Here is a 22,086-nt window from a genome sequence, read left to right as displayed (position 1 = left end):
AGATAAACTTGTAATGTTTAGAGTCCTAAGCTTTTAATCATAAAAAGAGAGAGAATATATAACTAGTTATGCAATCAACAATATGTTGTTTTTCTAATAAAAGAAACTGGATGATTATTTATGTATGAAAAATGAAATGAATTTTATTCACATATTACATATAATGAATGATAATGATGAAGCAAAAACTTTATCTTTTATAAATATTACACATTTTACAATTTATTGAACAACGGCATTCACATTGTTATTGGCACTTTGCACATCTACAGCAGTTAAGTGCTTTTAAGCATATAAAATATATTAAATTTCATTCATTATACATTACAGGGAGACATGAAAAGTTTTTTACTGTACAATAATGTCTACAAACATACAGTTTGTAAAAATATAAATACAGAGATATTTCATGGTGGACAATTATTTTTATTCTTTAAAAAAAATAGTACAGTCACTCTAAAAACTTTCATACCATAATTCTTTACAGGACTGTTTCAGAATCACTCTACATCTCCTCAGGTACTTCACTATATTCAACCTCAACCATTTTATTTGAGTATCCTTTTTCTGTATTGTGCATTAAATTTAATTTGAAAGCAAATGACTGTATAGCAGACACTTACTACTATAAGTGTCTGTTATACAGGATAGTAATTCACAACCTTTCATAGTGTGGCCTCTTCAGGTGGTCTTCAGGTGCTTGTGTTAAATGTAAGTACAGTTTAATTTGAACAATTTTATTTACTTTTTGGGTCCAGAAAAAGAGAATGAACAATTTCAGATTTACTTTTCAGATCTCTTCAGTTCATTTCATGTTCCCATTGCGAGGGTCCCACATAGCAGACAGGTCTGCCCCGGATCTGGTATCAAGCCGGCACTGCTGGCTGACCTCTGGAATGGTAAGTGGTATGTCATCCAGATATGGGCCAGGCCTGGCGTAGATGGCACTGTTTATGTGATAGCATGCCACATCTGGCCCGATTGTGGTTTGGTTTATGTGGCCCAGGCTCATAGAAAACAGGTCTGGCCCGGATCCGGCATCAAGCTGGCACTTCTGACTGACTGGTGTCATGGCAGGGTATATGTCAACCAGATGTGGGCCAGGTCTGGCAATGATGGCACTATTTATGTTCCTATTTTCCTATTTTAGTTAGAAGACCCAAATGTCATGTTGCAATACTATACTGCTATGGTAGCCAACTTTATCCAAAACCTAGTGAGGGTTTACTCATGTTTACCACTGGGTGGCTGTGGCTCAGGCGGTAGAGCAGGTCACTTACTGATCAGAAGGTTAGTGGTTTGATCCCTGGCTCCTCCAGTCTGCATGTCAAGAGTTTTAATGTGTATGAATGTGGTTAGGAAGCACTCGGTTTGGAGAAAGTGTGTGATTGGCTGAATGTGGCATGTCGTATAGAGCAGCGGTCCCCAACCTTTTTTGCGCCACGGACCGGTTTATGCCCGACAATATTTTCATGGACCGGCCTTTAAGGTGTTGCGGATAAATACAACAAAATAAAACTAGTACCGGTACCGAAAAAAAGAAAATTTATTCATAACACACGTGAAAAGACCCAGGAAAACCGAGTTAACAATAAAAACGATAACAAAATAACGCTGAAAACCGATAAAAACCCTGAAAACTATACATTTCACACCTGAGCCTCAACTCTCGCGGCCCAGTACCAAACGACTCACAGACCGGTACCGGTCCGAGGCCCGGGGGTTGGGGACCGCTGGTATAGAGCACTTTGAGTAATCTCTGATAGTAGAAAAGAATCAGTCCATTCGCTGTCCGAACAGAGTTTCGTCATGTTACTTTTGCACTATTATGTTCCGGCACATGTTGTTATTACATGGCTTGATTAAGGTACACATTAGGCTGACATCTGGGGCCAGAGCTGAAACTGTTCTGGGCCAGCATTGGCCTTGTGTTGGCCCATGTGTGGGCCACCTCTGGCAAACCAGATCTGGGCCACCAAAGGGCCGTCATTCTTTGCGGTATGTGGGCCATGTGTAAGCACACTGTGTGGGCCAGATCCGGGCCATACCGATTTTGCTATGTCAGGTCCTGCCCACCAGGTAGGAACTTCTATTGTAAGTAAATGGGCGAGCAGGGGAGGGATTTCAGACCTTCTTTGAAGATTAGATAAAGATCTACAAATATGAACCTTTGTTTTTATCCTGTGGGTACGTCTCCACCTGGACCATCTTCCGGTTCTTCAGTCTTTACCTTGCTATATTTACTCTTGAAAAATCCAGCCTAGAAGTGCAAGGAAAAACATAAAATTCAAGTAACTGTGCATAAAAATTATATTAATGAAAAGAAAATTTAATTATTTGTCCACGTTCTCTAATAGCTTTTCTTATGAAAAAATTAATTGAAAAAGTGTGATCATCATCTCACCTTATACAGGACAACTGTGAGTAAAATCAGAAAAACCAACCCTCCCAGACATCCTCCAATGATCTCTTTGATAAAATCTGGCTCAGGGTACACTTCTACCTCTGCCTCAATCTGAAAGATGAAGTGACAGTTTGTGAATAAAATGGAAACTATTATTATTATTATTATTATTATATCAAGATAACATTATATACTATATATATTACAAGTGCTCACCTTGTGAACAGGAGAATTGTAGTCAGACCCTGTTGAAAAGTAGACGTACTTGCTTTGGTCGTACTTCAGACTGACTTGGCTGGTCAAGACGAATTTAGCAGATTGAAGTCCAATCTAAGAAAAAATCAAGAGGGATGAGCTGAATTTGAAAATGAAAATAAATATATATAGGAAAATATATATATATGAGTTAGTAGTACCAAATAAGGAAGAAGTGTGACATGAAAAAAAAAAACTAATATAGCACTTAACATAAACGTCCCATCAGTTACCTGCTCTATCCATTGTGAAGTGAGGTTTCCAGAGATTTCATACGTCCTCTTCTCCTGCCTTTCCATAGATGTCTTGCACTCAAACACTCTACACATGGCCACAGAGCAGTCCTGTGGATCATTTAAAGAAGACTAAATGCAACAAAAGTTGATCCATTGTAATGTTAAATCTACAATGTTTAGACTAATACTTACCACTACTTTATTTTTTTGGATCTGAGGAACAAAGTCTTTAACATGTGGTTCTTCATAACTTCCTTTCTTACAGTCTGCAATCTATAATACATTTGATTTATGGTCCCAGTGTTACCACATGCATGTATTACACTGCTAAGCATGAGCCATTTTTGTAGTCAATACCTAAAACAACATACAATACTGTGTACAAGCCTTGAGCCACCATCATTTCTCTATGTTTTACTGAAAAATGCAAACATACATCAATATATAGTAAATAAGACACAGTGTGTAGACTTTGGCTTGAAAGTCAATATTTGGTATGACCTCCTCCTTTAATATTCAACACAGCAAAACCTTTAGAAAGCCTGAAGAACTATTACTCAAGACCACTTACATTTATCTTTGATAGCAAAATATAAAGAAATGAAGGGTGACTTAAGACTTTTGCACACTACTGCATATATATTACCTGTAGGCTGTTCGGATGCACCCAAATGTCTTTTCCCCCAAGCTTCACTGGAACCTTGATCCACACAGTGAAATTATGAAGTGCTCTGATATCATTTGTTACCTAAACAAGAAAAGAAAACAAGAGCTAAGCATAATAGTTGGATCTAAATCATAGAATTACCTTTACAAAATACAGATATATACACATTTCATGTTCTACCGTGATTGATTGCTGGACTGGTTTCTGCAAATCATTCTTCCCAAATGTGAAATTGTTGTAGCTGGGGGAGCTAAACAGACATATTTTAAAGATTGATTAAATACCATGTATTAGAACAGTTGTCACTTTCTATTTTTTTGTTTCCTTTTCTGTTACACAGAGAACAACACATACCCTTTAATTGTCATAAAAATGCTGTATTTTACATCAATCAATTTCATTTTGTAGAGTTCTTTTGTAGGCGCATGCTCCTGATTTCCACTGAAAGAGAGAAGTGAACATATTTATACTGTATCTGTGGGTCTACTGCTTAAATGAAAAGTACATGTACCAGAGAAACAGTACCTGGTGGCATTTGCAGTGAAAAAGATCTTCCTCTCAAATTGACTATTGGTGTCAATCCCATAGAAGACAATGAAGGAAGCCTTAATGGAATGAGAGAGATGAGTGACTTCTCTTTGTCCTTAAGTTGTGCAAAAGTCAGAAAAAACAAATTGATAAAAGATTTTTTTGTACAAATAAAATTAAAAAACAAACCTTAGTTTGGCTCTTGAAAATGGGCTTGTCAATAGTGCAGTCTGTCCTTCCTCGTGATAAACCATCTTCACTGTCCAAGGACTTGCACTCAATTCTTCCCTTTTATTGGGAAAAAAAAGATTCTAGATGCTTTGGAAGAGCAGCAGATCAGTGATGAACTGATACAGACTTGATCCTGATGCCTTACCTGCTGACTCGTGAACTTCCTGTAGGAGAGTCCAGCTGGATATATGAGAATAACACGGCTGTTGTAGGAGTTTTCTCCTCTGTTCTCCACTGTGACTGTGACATTCAAAAGCTCATCAATGCCCACTTTAACCTCTGAGGATCTGTGGAGTATGAAGCCAGATAAGAATAAAAGGAGAGGAAAACAAGACAACAGCTGAGCTAAAAGCACAAAATGCTAAATTTATGGTAGTTTTCAATTGAATGTTAAAATGGTAACAACTTACAGATCCTAAGGGATGTAGTATATTTACCAAGTTAACTTATTGCATTAACATGTTAGCATCTACTGATTAGCCATCCACTCACTTTCTACTGCTATCACAGCTAACATTGGGCAAGGGCCAGCAGTATACCCTGGACAGATTGCCAGTCTGACACAGGGTAGGATAATGCTTAAAACTCGGCATTAGGAGGCAACATGGTGTTTATCAAATTGTACAATATTTCAGCTTATGACCTAGTAAAATTGGAAATAAAATATATAAAACGGGTTCAAATAGAGAAAAGTTGATTTTTATCTACATTGGGAGGTTTCTTAGCAGATAATCTCAGCCATCATGAGTAATTCTCTGATCAGTTATATTTCATTATATTGCATTCTTTTAAATAGCCATGCTTTATTGTGCACCACAACATGATGAAATAGCATAAAAACTCAACCTGACATTTGTACAGTCAACCCACTAACAGGGGAAAGACAGACTGCAATGAGTATCGTTATTTAATTAATGTAGCAAGCAGAAAAATAATTTTACACATCGAGTCTCCGGGCAAATAGACATGAAAGAGTATTAGGGCCACATTACAAAAAATATATATTATTCATTATTTAAAAAATTAAGTCTAAATTTCGAGAAACAGTTGAAATACTATTTGGGGAGAAAAGTTTAAATGTGCAGATAACAGTTGTTGCCACAGCTGCTATACCCTCTACAACAGCGGTCCCCAACCTTTTTTGCGCCACGGACTGGTTTATGCCCGACAATATTTTCATGGACCGGCCTTTAAGGTGTCGCGGATAAATACAACAAAATAAAACTAGTACCGGTACCGAAAAAAAGAAGATTTATTCATAACACACGTGAAAAGACCCAGGAAAACAGAGTTAACGATAAAAACGATAACAAAATAACACTGAAAACTGATAAAAACCCTGAAAACCATACATTTCACACACGAGCCTCAACTCTTGCGGCCCGGTACCAAACAACTCACGGACCGGTACCGGTCCGAGGCCCGGGGGTTGGGGACCGCTGCTCTACAAGATGCCTTGAGTAGATAAATTAATGAACCATCGATATTTTTACCTCTGTCCATTACCTGCCATTTCATTTTGTACTAATCCACTCTTCCTCTTGGTTCAAGGACTTTTGGACTTCTTTGTGCCTCTTTGTTTCATTGTTTGTTTTTCTTGTTCTTAGTTTCGTATTCTTTTAGTCTGTTTCCTTTTGTGTTCTGTTTGGCGTAGTGTTGCTTCTGTGTGTCCTCCCCAATTAGGTCAGTCATGTCTTTATGTTTTGCCGGTTTCTCTAGTGATGTGTATGCATGTTCTGTCATTTTGCGTCCCAGTGTCTGTGTTCCTTGTACTTCCTGTTTTACTTTGATAGTTTTCTGTCTCATGTGCCTCATATTCAGTTTTGCTTCCACCTGTCCCGTCTGTTTGATTGTTGCCAGCCATGTTCCCAAGGTGTTTCCTCTCTGCCCTGATTCCCTCATGTATTTAATGTCTGCGTCTCCCTCTGTCTGGGGTCGTGTTCTCCCTCATTCCCTGCTTTGCGTTCTGCCTGTTTATTTGGTTTGTATCCCTGGGGTTCTGCATAAGAGCTGCTTTTTGAGTTTAAGTTTTGCCTACGACTCTGCATTTTGGATCCCCCAATCCTGCCTGCTTCACACAGTGCATGACACAATTCTGAAGTACGATTTCATTGACTCAGAGGGTACAGTAGCCATGGCAGTTTGTCTTGAAACAACAATTGTAATCTCCACATTTCGAATTTTCTCAAAATAATAAGTAACATTTTTTTCTTCTGTGTCCCTCATATGCCATCGTAAACAGATTTATGATTTGTGTTGGTGTTTTTCTCTTCTTTTTTGTTTGTTTTATTTTTGTTTTTTTATTTTTCTTTCCAGTTTTGTTGTGACTTATTAATCATAAAGAAGGAAAATTTTGACAGAGTAGCTATAAATTTTATTCAAATGTTTCAGTAGAATAGTGTTTTTATACTTCATGTACAAGCAATTAAAAGTAGCACATTTCCAGGCACACAAGTTGTCAAATTCTGGGGGTTTTTGTGAATTTGAGTTTAATCATAAATATGTCTGAGTTAGATTTTCAGCGGATGTTTTAATAATAATTTTTTTAAATTTTGGATTATTGTTTTGGTTTTATTTTGGTGTCCAGTCTTGGTTTTATTATTCTTGGAATGCTTTTAAGTTTTGTGACATAATTGTCTTTTTGGTTTTGGCTCTAGGTTTTTCTCATTCTTGCCTCCCCAGCGTTTCCCTGAGTGTGATTTTTTTCTTCTTTCTGTATTTCGTTGCACTCTGTTGTTATTTCCTCAAAGAGATTTTTCCATTCCCTTGTGTTTTGGGATTTGGTCTTTTCTTAGGAATGTGTTATAATTTTTAACTTAGCTATTAGCATTAAATTAGGCTTTTTGTTGATTGTGTCTGCTTCCTGTGTTCTACATGTTGGGCCCTTTCAAATCCATGAGCCACACGGTCGCCTGACTGTGACACAAGTAAAGTAACTGGGCCTCACCTGGTGAAGTTGAAATCAACCTTCAGGTTATCATTGCAATTCTTGTCAGTGCCACAGTTGATCTCAAAATTTAACTGTGGAAGAAAGCATGGTGTATTTACATTATACATTTCACTCATTATAATTTCATTTTATTTTAAAACTATAAAGAAACTATTTTATTCTACTTAAAGACTCCACCAATTTCTGTCATTTAGCAATGCTGCCATTCTCGTGGTCTTAAGATATAGCAGCGGTCTCTATGCTGCCTGCTAGCAGTGACAGTGGCATTGGCAGAACTTAATACATTACACACAGTTTCTGTCACAGATGCCTTATACGGATGGAGATATCAGCACAACAACTGTCCCAGCTATAAAGTTTTACATTTGCATTTGAGTCAATGGTTTTGTAATTATACCTCTGTACACCACTAAAGTCAGTGTTAAATCAAACAATGTGTGACTGAAGTGCAGATATTTACCTTTAATTCAAAGGGTTGAACAAATGTCTCCATTAATGGTTTAGAAATAACAGATCATTTTTGTACAGTTTCAGAGGCTGAAGAGTAAATGTAATACCTATGGACCTTACTATGTATTACTATGTATTCCACAGCAACAATGAATGTATTCTCTTTTATAAGTTAGGTGAGTAGTGTTAGCTGGTTATGTCACCAAGCTAAGCAGCTGCATGCTTATTGCTGTGAAATGGACTAACATTAACCAAAACTTTCTGTACTGAAGATAAAATTCTTTCTAACGATATTCTTGGTCCACTTCTAAAAAGGATCTTGTTCCTCTGTAGATGCAAGGACTCTAGTTAGAAAGGCTTGAATATTTTTAATTCAGTGTTTTCAGTTAGAGTTTGTCACTACTCTTTGAAGACCTGACAAATGCACAGGTTCTTCTCAATGCCAGACTTACATAAAAAGTAAAGGCAAAAGTATTAACTGTACACTTATAGTGCACATTGCTTACGGGATAATTAGTTGCTGTTGGAGCATGCGGGGAAAGACTTGGTGTGAGATTTTCGTCAGAAGGCAAACCATAAAAACTGAATTTAATCTCATTAGAAAGAGGACTGAGAGCATCTTCTGGACAGGCCTGCAAGAAGAGAGCAATGTCAGTGTTGCAGGACTACAAGACTAAAATTAAAATATTTTCTTTACTGACTTGAACATCTGTTGGTTCATTTGATAATTGTGATGTTATTAATAGAATTTACCTCAATAAAAAATGTTACAGTTAAACACGTTTTCCCCAAGGTGACATTAATTGATCCAGACTGCTCTTGTTCTTTCATACTGAAGTAAGCTCGTTTTTTTGAAGGTTTGCGAGTGGTATCCAATGTTAACATATAATCAATCCTTGCTTGAGCTGGAATAGATCAGAGTTCGACTTAAATGTTACAAATGCACATGCATACATAAAGTAAACTGATGAATGGTTTAGTGATTTAGAAACAGATAAGAATAATAAACCTGCATGTAGCTCTTTCGTAGACAAGCTGCTCATGGTAAAGCAGACTGTAACTGTGTTCTCCAATGGTTTTGAGCAGTCTACATTCTGAGTAGAGATTTGGTTTGGGCTGAATGACACGTCAGACTTTACCTCTACAATGGGTCTTGATCTGGAAATGGACATAATAGGGAAAGGAGATGATGAACTAGACATGTGAATGACTATTACCTTTGTAATTAATACTAAGCTGACAGCTAATCTTCATTGTAGATGTTCTGATCAAGACTTCACAACTGTGTACACTTTTCTTTGATTTACTCGCACTGCACATTTTATAAACCACTATGTCTACTTATTTCTATCAATATCTCTGCTACTAAAAGTTTGGGGTCAGTGAGAGATGTTAATTTTCTAAGTAAAGAACATTTTCTCTTATTATATGGCATCAACCAGATATGTTTTAAATGAAATTTAATGATTTAAGGAAGCATTCATTATAAATCTGTAATGCTTTATAAAGAAGTATCTACAATCACCACCAAGTTTGTTACTGACACCTTGGTAGTACTGGGATGGACCCTCCTTTGCTTTAAACAGAATGGCCTTAATTCTTAGTTGCATAAATTCAATAAGGTGTTGTAGTCCTGTTCAACCACATCCCAAAGGTGCTATTGGACTGAGATCTGCTGACTGTGGGTACCATTGTTGTTAGAGACCAGACTCATCAGAGTGTTTTTCCAATCTTCTGTTGTCCATTTTTGGTGAGTCCTATGCCCTTATGCAAACCTTGGGAGTAACAAGTGGTTATGTGAGCTACTGCTGATTTTCTGTCTGTTCAATTTAGCTTGGCTAATCTCTATGTGTAGCTGCACGTGTGCATCACCCTTTTTTCTTTGCAAAAAAATGCATTTTTTCCTGTATTTTCCTGTACATTTTGAAGTAAACTGTGTTCTGCAAACGTAATTTCTAATTACATTAATGTGCCTTTTTTATAATTAGAAAATTTTACATTTACACTAAGTTTTTAGCAGTATTCTATTCATTACAATTGAACCTTCACAAAAAAGTACCACTGACAACAGTAACACATGGCTGGACTATCTTTGACTTACCTCAGCAAGACAACTTTACCCTTTGAACCCACCGCTAAGTCAAGTAGTCCATCACCACTCTGGTCAAAAGCCGACTGACTGATTGACAGGCCAAAGAACTTCAGTCCTGACTGGACCTCAGAGCCAGTAATTCTCTGTGTGAATGAACATATTTTAATTAATAAAGCTGCAGGTTGTATAGATACACTTTTAAATCACAGATAAGTTTAATAATCATTGTGAGTTCTTTGATGCTGTGTACCTGTGAGTAAGTAGGACTGATTCTTTCGCGTCCTTCACTGTGGAAAATGTAGATGCTGCCTTCACCACCATTCTCCAAAGGTGCTCCAACTGCCAAATCCCTGAAACCATCTCCGTTTAGATCAGGCAGCACAGCAAGAGAAGAGCCAAACCTTCCTTTGACAGCTAAATGTCCTCTTAGTATTAATGGATCATCAAAATTACACTCCACAACCTGAAAGCAGGAGAGTAAATATTATATGATCATTAGGGAAGTTGACAAATAAAATAATTCATTTAATTGAAGTGGATAAAAGTTTGATTTACCAAACCAGTTAGTCTGCAAACATAAACTCTTCCCTCTCTATCAGGCTCCATGTACATTGGGGCAGATATGAAGATTAGATCAGTGATGTCATCATTATTTATGTCCATGGTACACACCTCTGCCCCGAAATATTCACCAGTCTGATACTGTGTAAGCAAAAAAATATACATTTTTATTTGAAAAAATTATTTATATATAATTTAGATGAGATGAGATGAGATAGCCTTTATTTGTCAGTTGCAGGTCTTTTGCCCACAACCGAGATGACAGACCTTGCCGACCGTACATACAATACACAAACATCACATTGGGGAGACAGGTCAGGCTAGGTAGCGAGGAAAAAAAACATCGAAATGTGCAACACAGAAGGATAATACAGGAATGCACAGATATCAACACACCATAGCACAATAAGCACAGACAAGCAACATGGGAAAGTGTTCCAGTGTAGCGGTCTGGGACCACTGCAATCTTCGACTGCGCCTCCAGTTGACCCGATGTCCACATCAGAGGGGAGGTAAGCGTTGGAGGTGGCGTTGGATCCGGGGTAGGGAGGGTGATGCGTCAGTGAGTGCTTATCAGTATCAGTATATGTATGTGTGTGCGTGTCCATAGTTCAGCTGAGACAGTGTCCTTCGCCCCGCCACTAAGTAAACAGTCTTCCAGCCAACCCAGGTGGCCTTGCATGGAATGGGAAGGAACAGACTCAACACAGTCGTTATCAGGGAGTTTTTGTTCGGCTCCAGCCTTGAGCCCACAGCTGGCGCCGAAGGGGTAGTCGGATTATGATGGTAATTTTTCTTTTTACAAGGTCATTCAGATCTGTCTTGCTGTAAATTCATACCTGTGATGCCAAGGGCTCAATCGTTTGGTTTTCAAAGTTTTCTCTGTTAACAGAGACCACAACTCCTCTGTGTTTATATCTTGGAGCACCAAGAACTGTCAGAGAACCACTTTGGGTTCTAGCAATTGCCATGGAGTAACCTAGAATTTGGTAATCAAAAAAGGAAAGACAACTTATTTCTCCTTTTAAATTTTGTTCATGTGCAAACTAATCCACTTGTTTGTGTAAAAGAATTACAGCAGAGCTGTGAATATACATGATCACATGTGTATGAGTTAGACTGTTAAAGCTGTAATATTCTTACCAAGATAGCTGTCAGGCTCAAAAGACACATCCTCATATGTTTTCACCTTCTGGCCTCCTGATGCGTATTGCACGTAGCCTCCCCTCCACTGGTTTGCACCAACAATAGACATCTGAATTCCCTACAGTGCAGACAGAAAATACATTTAATATACAATAATTTTTTTATTTAAAATCTGGACTGTGTTTAATTATCTGGTTGCCTTCAAGCTACAAAAGGTGGCACATGTGAATCTCTCTTTCTCATCAGACTAGACTGTCTGATGAGTTTCATGTAGTTTTAATTACCTCAGGTGCGTAAACTGTACTAAATCCCTCTTGAGACATTTCCATTTTCAGTGACTCTCCACTGCTTTCTGTGACAGAAAAAGAAACAAGACAAAATTTTAGTTATACTTAAAGTAAACAATTCAAATGACTTTTTGTTGTTTATTATAAATGTGCTGAGTATTTATTGCTCTTTTCATAAAGCAACAAGCTGTTTAACTTAAAATGAGACAAAATTTGTAACATGCATTAAAAAGAATACAATGTGACAGGAATTTTAACAAAGCTTTAATGTTGAATGTATATTTGTACCTTCAATAGGAAAAATTTTGTCTTGTAGATTCTGTCTTATTTCTTCAAGTGCGTTGAAGTTCTTCACTTCAAACACATGTTTTTCTGAGGGAGATGATGCAATGGTGTGCAGTTCTTGTTTTGCTTCAGGTTTATCAAATGCATCCCCGACCTGGAGATTTGAAAAACTATGATTACGTTTTCATACTATTCAAGATCATTTGCTGACTTTGGTAAAATACAGTCCTTCTCCTCACCTGATTAATATTCAAATTTACACACAGATATTATACTCTCTAACACTGAAAAGAACTCAAATCAACGATAACAGTTATTTCTTGTTGACTGAATGAATTCATAGCATGTCTGACAAATGACACCATCATTAATCAATGTGAAACTCAATATTCTACAAGTTTAAATAACTGAATGTGCTTACCCCAATAACAAATCGAGCAATCGTTTTATTTTCTGCTTGCTCTACTGCACCTTCCAGGTTCTCATGGTCATTAGATGCTCCATCAGTAATTACAATCAAGACCTTCTTCACATTTGGTCTGGAGCCACTTTGTGGGCTGAAAACGTTTTCCCTATCAAATAAAAAAAAGAATAAAATGTAATTTCAACACAAAGTAAGTGCACCTTGTGGTCATACATATTTCAGTGTCGTTCATTTTTTTCATAATTTTTCCAAAATACAGATATTTTTGTACTTTGCAGATGCAGCATTAGATCTGCAAGTATTTCAAATTGGCCTTGGTTTGTGCCATCTTGTCCACTTTGTAGAACATAATACTGAACATGCACAGTAGTTACTGTGGTCAGATTCACTGAAAAAAAATTGTACGGGAAGTCTTGATAATGCAGTGCTTCAGCAATATCTTTGCATCACTTACACAACTTCTTTGATGGCCTTAGCCGTGAAAGTCCTTCCCGTGTGTTGCTGAATTCTATTGATTTTATCCTCCATTTCAGGTAAGTTAAATTTTTGAAAGTTAAAATGGATCTGTGGGGCACTGGAGAACTGGGAAACAGAAAACTGAAAGAAAAGAAAATATGTGAAACATGTTTTAGATTATATTTTATGGTGTTAAATGCAAACAAAGATGTAATCTATGTCATGATTTGCTGTTATTTAAGTAGCAGAGGGACAACAGTGTCTCACCTGTGTGTCACTTGAGAGAAATGATACAATTAGATCTCTCACAAACTTCTTCATTGTTCGAAAATCAGGACCACTTACGCTGCCTGAACCATCCAAAAGAAAGGCAAGGTCGACTTGTGTTTCACAGTCTGTCAAAGAAATGGATTCAAAATTAGATTTAGTTTTATGGGGTGATTTTTATATTTTTTCACTCATATAAAAAGCAAAGCAAAAGAATTTTGCACCTCGGTAAAGGCATTATGAATAACACAAAGACAATCTATGTAGTATGCATTTGCTAGTTAATCACTAAATGTACGTATGTTTGTCTATTTAGTGGCATAGCTCAGTCGCTGTTGTCTATGTTAGTTTAACAAGAGAGACAAGAAGATTAAGGGATTAAATGAGTTTGGTCCAAAAATGCTTATCAGGGTTTTACCAAAGTTAATGTATAAGATCTCCAACCACAATTATTCTTAGTCTTATTGTTTACATTTATTTTTATTTCTTTAAGAAAATACAGAAAAGCTTAAATTATTTGAAATCCCAGAAGGTTGATTGTGGTCATGTGGATGCAGTGTTTACAGTGGGTTTCATCACTCATCCAAGTGTCTTTCTCAGTCTCAGGTGACTACAGGATTTTCCAACCTTCTAAACATCCAGATGAACAGAATCAACTCTGTCACTTAGAAGCAAGACAAAACATCTCAGTTTCTTACACAAACGTCTTGTGAGTTAAAAATATTTGTATAACATGACTCAAAACAATTAGTACAGACTACTAGACCTGTTCAATCAAGAAATAACTTAAGTAGAACCTGTATGACAAACTGAAGCATGCTAAAGATCTCAAAAAGCAACGCATCATGCCACGATCTAGAGAAACTCAAGAAGAGATGTGAAATATATCTTTGACATCTATAAGTCATTTCTAAGTTTTCTGGACTCAAGCAAACCATGGTGAGAGCCATTATCTACAAATGGAAAAACTAAGAACAACTAAGAACAGGTGAACCTTCTCAGGAGTGGCCAGCCTACCAAAATTACTCCAAGAGCACATCGGCGATTCATCAAGAAGGTCACAGCCATAACCAAACCAGCATCTAAAGAACTGCAGGCCTCACTTGTCCCAGTTAAGGTCAGAGTTCATGATTCAACAATAGAAAAGAGACTGGGTAAAAATGGCATACAAATAGAGAGTTCAAGGAGAAAAATCACCAAAAAAGCACAAAGACTCGTCTCACATTTGCCAAAAAATATCTTGAAGATTTTGGGGAAATATTCTTTAGACTGAAACAAAACCTGAACTTTTTTAATTGTTTGAGTCCAGTTAAATCTGGAGAAAAACCAACACAGCATTTTATTTAAAAAGCATCACACCAACAATCAAACATGGTGATTGCAGTGTGTCTAGGGCTGATTTTGCTGCTTCCTGATGATTTGGCGTAATTGATGGATCTATGAATTATGTTCTCGACCAGAAAATCCAAAATGATCATGTCAAAAGCTCAAGCACATTTGTGTCATGCAACAGGAGAATGATCTAAAACAATCAGCAAGTTGAACTCAAGTTGAGAGAATAAAGGTTTTGAAGTTGCCTAGTCAAAGTCTGGACCTAACGCAGATTAACATGACATTAAAAAGGGCATTCACAGTCTAAAACCCACCGGCGGGCTGAATTAAAACACTTCTCAAAAAAAAAAGTGTGCTGTGGAGGTATAGTAAAGACAAAACAGAAGCTCTAACTTTCCACTCCGATTTTATTCATCACAACACATTAACTGAACACGTCGCGCCACACAACTCGACAAAACCCGTCCTCCTTGGGTGTGAGTGGAGCCCTCTAGTGGGCCGCCACAGGGCCAAAACACTCATTGACATTTTTTCCTTAATAAATGGAATCGTCATTTAAAATCTTTTTTTTTTCTCAAATACATTATTCATTGTAGGTACATTTTCATAAACTCTGTTTACTATTACCGTCAAGAGAAGATGGTATCGGAGGTCCAAATGAATTAGAACTGTCAATCTGAAAGCACACACCGTTGTACATGGTGATACTTTTGCAGTGCTTTGGGATGGATGGACAACACACCTAAAAACAGACAAAGACAAGTTCTGATTAGGCTGATTATTTCCTGTCCCTGTTTCCTTTATTCCATATAAAAATCAATCAGATATGAAAAAAATAAATTCCCACATAAATCTTCAGTATCAGCTAATGTTTTTTTTTTTTCCATCCATCCATCCATCTTCATCCGCTTTATCCGAGGCCGGGTCGCGGGGGCAGCAGCCTAAGCAGAGAGGCCCAAACCTCTCTCTCCCCAGCCACCTCCTACAGCTTATCCGGGGGAACACCAATGCGTTCCCAGGCCAGCTGAGAGATATAATCTCTTCAGCGTGTCCTGGGTCTGCCCCGGGGCCTCCTCCCGGTGGGACATGCCTGGAACACCTCACCCAGGAGGTGCCCAGGGGGCATCCTTGTCAGATGCCCGAACCACCTCAGCTGGCTCCTTTCGATGTGGAGCAGCAGCAGCTCTACTCTGAGCCCCTCCCGGATGGCCGAACTTCTCACCCTATCTCTAAGGGAGAGGCCAGCCACCCTTCGGAGGAAGCTCATTTCTGCTGCTTGTATCCGCGATCTCGTTCTTTCAGTCACTACCCACAGCTCGTGGCCATAGGTGAGGGTAGGGACGTAGATCGACCGGTAAATTGAGAGCTTCGCTTTTACACTCAGCTCCCTCTTCACCACGGCGGACCGGTGCAGCGTCTGCATTACTGCAGCTGCAGCCCCAATCCGTCTGTCGATCTCCGGCTCCCTTCTCCCATCACTCGCGAACAAGACCCCGAGATACTTGAACTCCTCCACTTGGGGCAGGAACTCATCCCCGACCCGGAGTGGGCACTCCACCCTTTTCCGGCTGAGAACCATGGCCTCAGATTTGGAGGTGCTGATCCTCATTCCCGCTGCTTCACACTCGGCTGCGAACCGTTCCAGTGCGAGCTGGAGGCCCTCACCCGATGAAGCCAACAGAACCACATCATCCGCAAAAAGCAGAGATGAGATTCTGAGGCCACCAAAGTGAAAGCCCTCCGCCACTTGGCTGCGCCTAGAAATCCTAGTTGTTGTTTTTTTTAAAGAATTTCTGATTCTCCTCTCTTTCAGGAACATGTGTGTGAATATGTGACAGGTTACTACACCTGTGGGAACTCTGGAGGTGTGGTACTCAATCCAGGCTACAGAGCTCACTCAAAATACAAACCTCACTTCTATTCCTTTGTCATCGTTCTACATTCAGAGAGACCTGTTTTTCCTCTCTATCTACACCACACTGAACATTATCTGTACCAGTAAATCGTAGAAGGTCTGGGTCTTATGTAGCACTTTTCTTATACAACCTCACTCATTCACACCCACTCAAACAAATGATTTTTTTCTATCCTTTTCCTATGTAAGTGCTTTCTATCTGACATTTACATGCATGTATACTCTTGCATCAGAGTGCAGCTTGGGGTTAGTATCTTGCCCAAGTATGTGTGGCATGCATTCTGGTGCAGATGGGACCACAGTCACCCAGTAACATTAAGCTAATATGTAAAATGTGTTGTTGTTTTCTTAAAATTAGCTGATTCTGTGGAGAACCACTGGGAGGTTCAGTGATTTTTCACAATGCAATTTTTAACACAAGACATTTTACATACATAAGACAGTTGAGTTGGATCATCAGTGATTTTAAAAAGTACTTAACATAAGGTCTGGAGCTAGCAACTCACCACAGTGTTTTCTCCAGAGGGATCACTTGCCATTGACATACCAAGGGACACATTAGCTGTCAAATCTGGGGCTGTATTTAAAGAATGCAATATTTGTTAAAACACAAAAAACTCCTTGATAATGGAAGAAACAGTGAAGCCGAAGACTACAAAGCACCTCAATTAATACACTTCCCTTTTTACATGATCAATTTACACGGCACATTTACAACAGAAAGGAATGCAACACAGAATTCACTTTCACTATAACTTCATTTCGTAGCTGTAAAAATTTAAAAAGTAAGTTGATCTGTTTTGAAGGCTCAATATTAAATACAAAGATATCAAACCAAGTTTCTGTGCCAGGGTCTGAGCAGAATTTTTGCAAAGGTAAAATAGTTACTGTTGAAGTTTTAAGACATTTACAAATTAATGGTTACCTACCTTCTAGTTTTATATCTTGACATTTTGGAGGAGAAGTGGTGCAGCTATATATTCCCCCATTCTCCTGTTCAAGTGGGGCACTGACGATCAAACTACGGAGATAAATCCAGACAACGATGTAAGTCTAGAGAGCAAACTGTGGTTAAATACACTACATATCTTTTCTGTTAAGAAATATTGCATGTTTGTTCATTTATTACTAACCTATTATGATGTTTGTTAGAAGAAAATTAGTAATAAATAGCAATATTCTTAAAAAGCAAATAGTCCAATTGCAAGCATACATTTAACAAACATGTATGTGTGTGTACGTGTGATACACTAACATACACACACTTTATCAGTGTGTCTTGTGACTTACTCTGATTTTCTTTGAATCACCTTATACCCAAAACCAGGAGCAGAGCTACTCAGGGTCTTCCAAGCCCCAGGATCAATATTGAAAGAAAGCGCAGGATTTAACACTGAGAATTAAAGAAGCAAAAAAAAAACAAAAACCATTTGTTTTACTATAAACAACTTTATATAGTAATAGAGGTACTCTAATGTGATTATAGCACCTCTGTTGAATACCACATACAGAAAATTGTATAGAGTCTGTGTTTCTCTTTAATTGTGTTGGAGTGTAGCAGTTTGAGGTATGCCTCAGTGGGTGATCTTTTATTACAACTAGAGAGCACATAAGCTAGATATTTTTAAATTCTAAGAACTCAGAGCAATTATTGTCTTGTAAAACACACTCAAGACTTCAATTTGGAGTCAATTTTATGTCTTAAATTCCATATATACAGTCAAAAGTTTGGACACATCTTCTTATTTAATAGTTTTTCTTTATTTTTAGTACTTTCAACATTGTAAAGACATACTAAAGACATCAAATATATACACGATATATGGAATTATATAGCAAAGAAAAAAATATAAATAACTCTAAATATGTATTATATTTTACATTCCTGAAAGTAGCCACCCTTTGCTTTGCTGACAGCGCTGCAAACCCTTGGCCTTCCCTTAATGAGCTTCATAATGTAGTCACCTGAAATGGTTTTCACTTCACAGCTGTGCCTTGTCAGGTTTCATTTGGGGAAATTCTTGCCTTCTTGATGAGATTGGGACCATCAGTCAGTGTTTTGTGCAGGAGTCAGGTTGATACACAGCTGACAGTCGTATTTGACAACTGTTAGAATTCATATTATGGCAACAACCAATCAGCTAAGTTAAGAGAATTGACAGTCCATCATTACTTCAAGAACTGAAGACAGTAATTCCGAAAAATTGCTAAAATTTTGAATGTATCCCCAAGTGCAGTCGCACAGAACATCAGGCACTTGATGAAACTGGCTCACATGAGGACAGCCCCAGGAAAGGAAGACCAAGAGTCACTGCTGCTGCTGAGGATACAGTCATTTGAATCACCAGCCTCACACATCGCAAGTTAACAGCACCTCTATGGGCTCAAAATGTGGTCATAAAGATTTGTATGTGTAAAAAAGATTTGTGTGTGCGTAAAAAAAGATTTGTATGTGTAAAAAGAATTTGTGTGTGCGTAAAAATGATTTGTATGTGTAAAAAAGATTTGTGTGTGCGTAAAAAAGATTTGTATGTGTAAAAAGAATTTGTGTGTGTGTAAAAAAGATTTGTATGTGTAAAAAGAATTTGTGTGTGCGTAAAAAAGATTTCTATGTGTAAAAAGAATTTGTGTGTGTGTAAAAAAGATTTGTATGTGTAAAAAGAATTTGTGTGTGTGTAAAAAAGATTTGTATGTGTAAAAAGAATTTGTGTGTGTGTAAAAAAGATTTGTATGTGTAAAAAAGATTTGTGTGTGCGTAAAAAAGATTTGTATGTGTAAAAAGAATTTGTGTGTGTGTAAAAAAGATTTGTATGTGTAAAAAAGATTTGTGTGTGGACTTAGCCCAAAAAAACCCCTGCAAGTTACAAGTACGAATTTTGACCCTATTTTTCTTCCTTTCATCTGATTGGTCAATGTCATGTCAATCACAAATGTAACAATCCAATCAGAGAACAGATGGGTTTGGCTGTCGGAGGGGCGCTTTTTTTGAACTGCAGGTCCTTGAAGGGTAATACAGTTTGAAGCTGGAGGATCTCTATATAAATATCCGATAGCAGCTAGGTCCCCTAACTTTCAGCAGCTGTTGAAAGGATAAAGTTGTGCTATATCAGTGGTTAGAAATACCATTATTACTTTAGGATTAGTTTAACACAAAGTCAGGGCTGACCCGGGACCATTGCTGTGAGTCACAGTGCGCAGCATAAAAGTCCTTTCACATCAGACGCAGGATGTGCTGCTAATGCTAACTGCTAACTAAAAGCAAAGGATCCAGAATTTGTTGCGCTGGCTGCTGGGCTCTGTGGGTTTTTGCAGCAGCTCTACCTGTACTAGATGCACCTGCTCCTTGTCTTTTCTATCTCTGACTTTATGTCCTCTACAAGAGTTTCTGGGGTTTTTTGCTGGTTCTTCAAATGTTCAATAAAAACATGTATGCTAATTCATAACGAAGAAAGCTTTGTAATGAAGACTGTCATTTCCAAAACACTGCCCGCCCCCACCCCACGGTCCGCAGCGCTGTTGAAAAGGCTGTCGAAGTCCCTATATTAAACACGTAGACCTGTGACACAAAAATCACCAAACTCGGACGACCACAGACTGTTTTCCTTCGTGGTGATGAAGGAAAACGCTGGGTTGGCATGTAAAAGGGCATTTATTCCCTTCAAAGACCTGCAGTTCAAAAAAAGCGCCCCTCCGACAGCCAAACCCATCTGTTCTCTGATTGGATTGTTACATTTGTGATTGACATGACATTGACCAATCAGATGAAAGGAAGAAAAATAGGGTCAAAATTCGTACTTGTAACTTGCAGGGGTTTTTTTGGGCTAAGTCCACACACAAATCTTTTTTACGCACACACAAATCTTTTTTACACACACACAAATTCTTTTTACACATACAAATCTTTTTTACACATACAAATCTTTTTTACGCACACACAAATCTTTTTTACACATACAAATCTTTTTTACAAGTACAAAATATTTATGACCACATTTTGAGCCCATACACCTCAGATTCGAGCCTAGATAAATGCCACACAGAGTTCCAGTAGCAGGCACATCTCTACATCAACTGTTCAGAGGAGATTGTGCGAATCAGGGCTTTATGGTCAAATATCTGCTAAGAAACCACAACTAAGGAAAAGAAACAAGGAGAAGAGATTTTTTTGAGACAAGAAAGACTAGGATTGGACATTGGACCAGTGGAAAGCTGTGCTTTGGTCTGATGAGTCCAAATTTGAGAACTTTGGTTCCACCTGCTGAGTCTTTGGTGAGTGTGAACGGATGGTCTCTACATGCATGGCTTCCACCGTGAAACAGGGAGAAGGAGGTGTGATGGTATGGGAGAGGCTTTGCTGGTGATACTGTTGGGGATTCATTCAAAATTTAAGGCACAGTAAACCAGCATGGCTACCAAAGCATTCTGTAGTGACATGCCATCCTATTCAGTTTGCATTTAGTTGGACCATCATTTGTTTGTAAACAGGACAATGACCCCAAACACACCTCCAGCTTTGTAAGGGCTTTTTGACCAAGAAAGAGATTGATGGAGTGCCGCGCCAGATGGCCTGTCCTCCACAGTCACCTGACCTAAACCCAGTTGAGATGGTTTGGAATGAGATGGACCGCAGAGTGAAGGCAAAAGGGCCAACAAGTGCGCAGCATCTCTGGGAACTCCTCCAAGAATGTTGGAAAACCATTTCAGGTGACGACCTCATGAAGCTCATCAAGAGAATGCCAAGAGTGTGCAAAGCAGTAATCAAAATAAAGGGTGGCGATTTTTGAAGAATCTAAACTATAAAACATGTTTTTGATTCCATATGTGCTCATTTATAGTTTTGATGCCTTCAGTGAGAATCTAATGTAAATAGTGATGAATATAAAGAAAAAACATTAAATGGTTTCATAACCCCCTGAAAAGTAAATTTATTAAAACATTTTATTACAATGCCATGCCCTCAAGTTTAATTCTTGTCAACACAGTGTTAGTTAAATTATTCATCACAGGATCAAAAAGTACAATGTGACACTGGAAACGGGCCTCAAATATGTGATGATTGCATTAGCACAGAATTATTTGTGATTTAGCATTTACATATTTATTATGGATTAATAATCAAGAATTAAATTTTGCAAAATTATTTATGAAAGGGTTATTTCACTCAGTGCATGCTAGAGGTGAAATGCAATCAAAATATTGTACTCATTAAGCTATTTTTACACTCTGAAACTAACTGGGCTGATCACACATCTCAGTAAGTTTGATTCACAGAGAAAAAAAAGGAAATGAGCACAACAGACATACTGCTCCATAATATTTTACTTAAAATGAAGGCATAACTACACAATGAAAGATAAAAGGCACAAACTCCCTTACCTGACAAGAATATTGTAGCACTAATTATCCAGTTCATTGTGTTACTCCCATGGGAAATAATTGAAACTGTGATATTTGGTTTTATTTTTAATTTTCACTGCTGAGCAAGGTGCCACTTCTGCTGAAAGCATGTACGAAGGAGCCAAAAAGCAGAAATAATCAGGTGACTGATCAAAGCCGAGGCATCTTTAGAGGAACTCGATGAAGGAGGAGTTTCAATAGCG

The 22,086-nt window shown here is 38.0% G+C and overlaps 1 protein-coding gene across 2 annotated transcripts; it reads right to left on the bottom strand.

Moving 5' to 3' along the window:
- Nucleotides 1–132: 132 nt before the first annotated feature.
- Nucleotides 133–22,033, bottom strand: LOC146381694 (integrin alpha-M-like). 2 transcript variants are annotated; one of them, XM_084937802.1, is made up of 30 exons: nucleotides 21,863–22,033; nucleotides 17,777–17,879; nucleotides 17,416–17,507; nucleotides 16,993–17,063; nucleotides 15,199–15,313; nucleotides 13,240–13,367; nucleotides 12,971–13,113; nucleotides 12,514–12,664; nucleotides 12,096–12,246; nucleotides 11,805–11,872; nucleotides 11,518–11,638; nucleotides 11,214–11,353; nucleotides 10,369–10,515; nucleotides 10,064–10,276; nucleotides 9,823–9,956; nucleotides 8,731–8,879; nucleotides 8,475–8,626; nucleotides 8,228–8,353; nucleotides 7,269–7,342; nucleotides 4,467–4,608; nucleotides 4,280–4,378; nucleotides 4,088–4,167; nucleotides 3,917–4,003; nucleotides 3,743–3,812; nucleotides 3,542–3,643; nucleotides 3,088–3,168; nucleotides 2,893–3,003; nucleotides 2,621–2,734; nucleotides 2,405–2,515; nucleotides 133–2,260 (listed from the first exon to the last, which is right to left on the bottom strand). In XM_084937802.1, the coding sequence occupies exons 1-30, from the start codon at nucleotides 21,897–21,899 to the stop codon at nucleotides 2,177–2,179; spliced, it is 3,396 nt and encodes a 1,131-aa protein (XP_084793928.1). In that variant the 5' UTR covers nucleotides 21,900–22,033; the 3' UTR covers nucleotides 133–2,176. The 2 variants fall into 2 exon arrangements, with proteins under 2 accessions (XP_084793928.1, XP_084793929.1); XM_084937803.1 differs by lacking the exons at nucleotides 15,199–15,313; nucleotides 17,416–17,507; nucleotides 17,777–17,879; nucleotides 21,863–22,033.
- Between the last annotated feature and the right edge of the window lie 53 nt (nucleotides 22,034–22,086).

Source organism: Perissodus microlepis, chromosome 8 (genome assembly GCF_051167445.1).
Source record: "Perissodus microlepis isolate ML-2025 ecotype Zambia chromosome 8, ASM5116744v1, whole genome shotgun sequence".
Classification (NCBI taxonomy): Eukaryota; Metazoa; Chordata; class Actinopteri; order Cichliformes; family Cichlidae; genus Perissodus; species Perissodus microlepis.
Note: the sequence above shows the minus strand (reverse complement) of the source record. Positions and strands in the feature narration are given on the sequence as shown.

What these genes read in the sequence shown, in the direction of transcription:
- LOC146381694 (XM_084937802.1), bottom strand. Translation starts at nt 21,899, where the DNA reads ATGAACTGGATAATTAGTGCTACAATATTCTTGTCAG. An exon ending in GGTAAAGTTGTCTTGCTGAG is followed by an intron (nt 8,880 to 9,822) that starts GTAAGTCAAAGA and finishes GTCCATTTCCAG; the next exon opens with ATCAAGACCCATTGTAGAGG. An exon ending in TGCATCCGAACAGCCTACAG is followed by an intron (nt 3,169 to 3,541) that starts GTAATATATATG and finishes AATGTATTATAG; the next exon opens with ATTGCAGACTGTAAGAAAGG.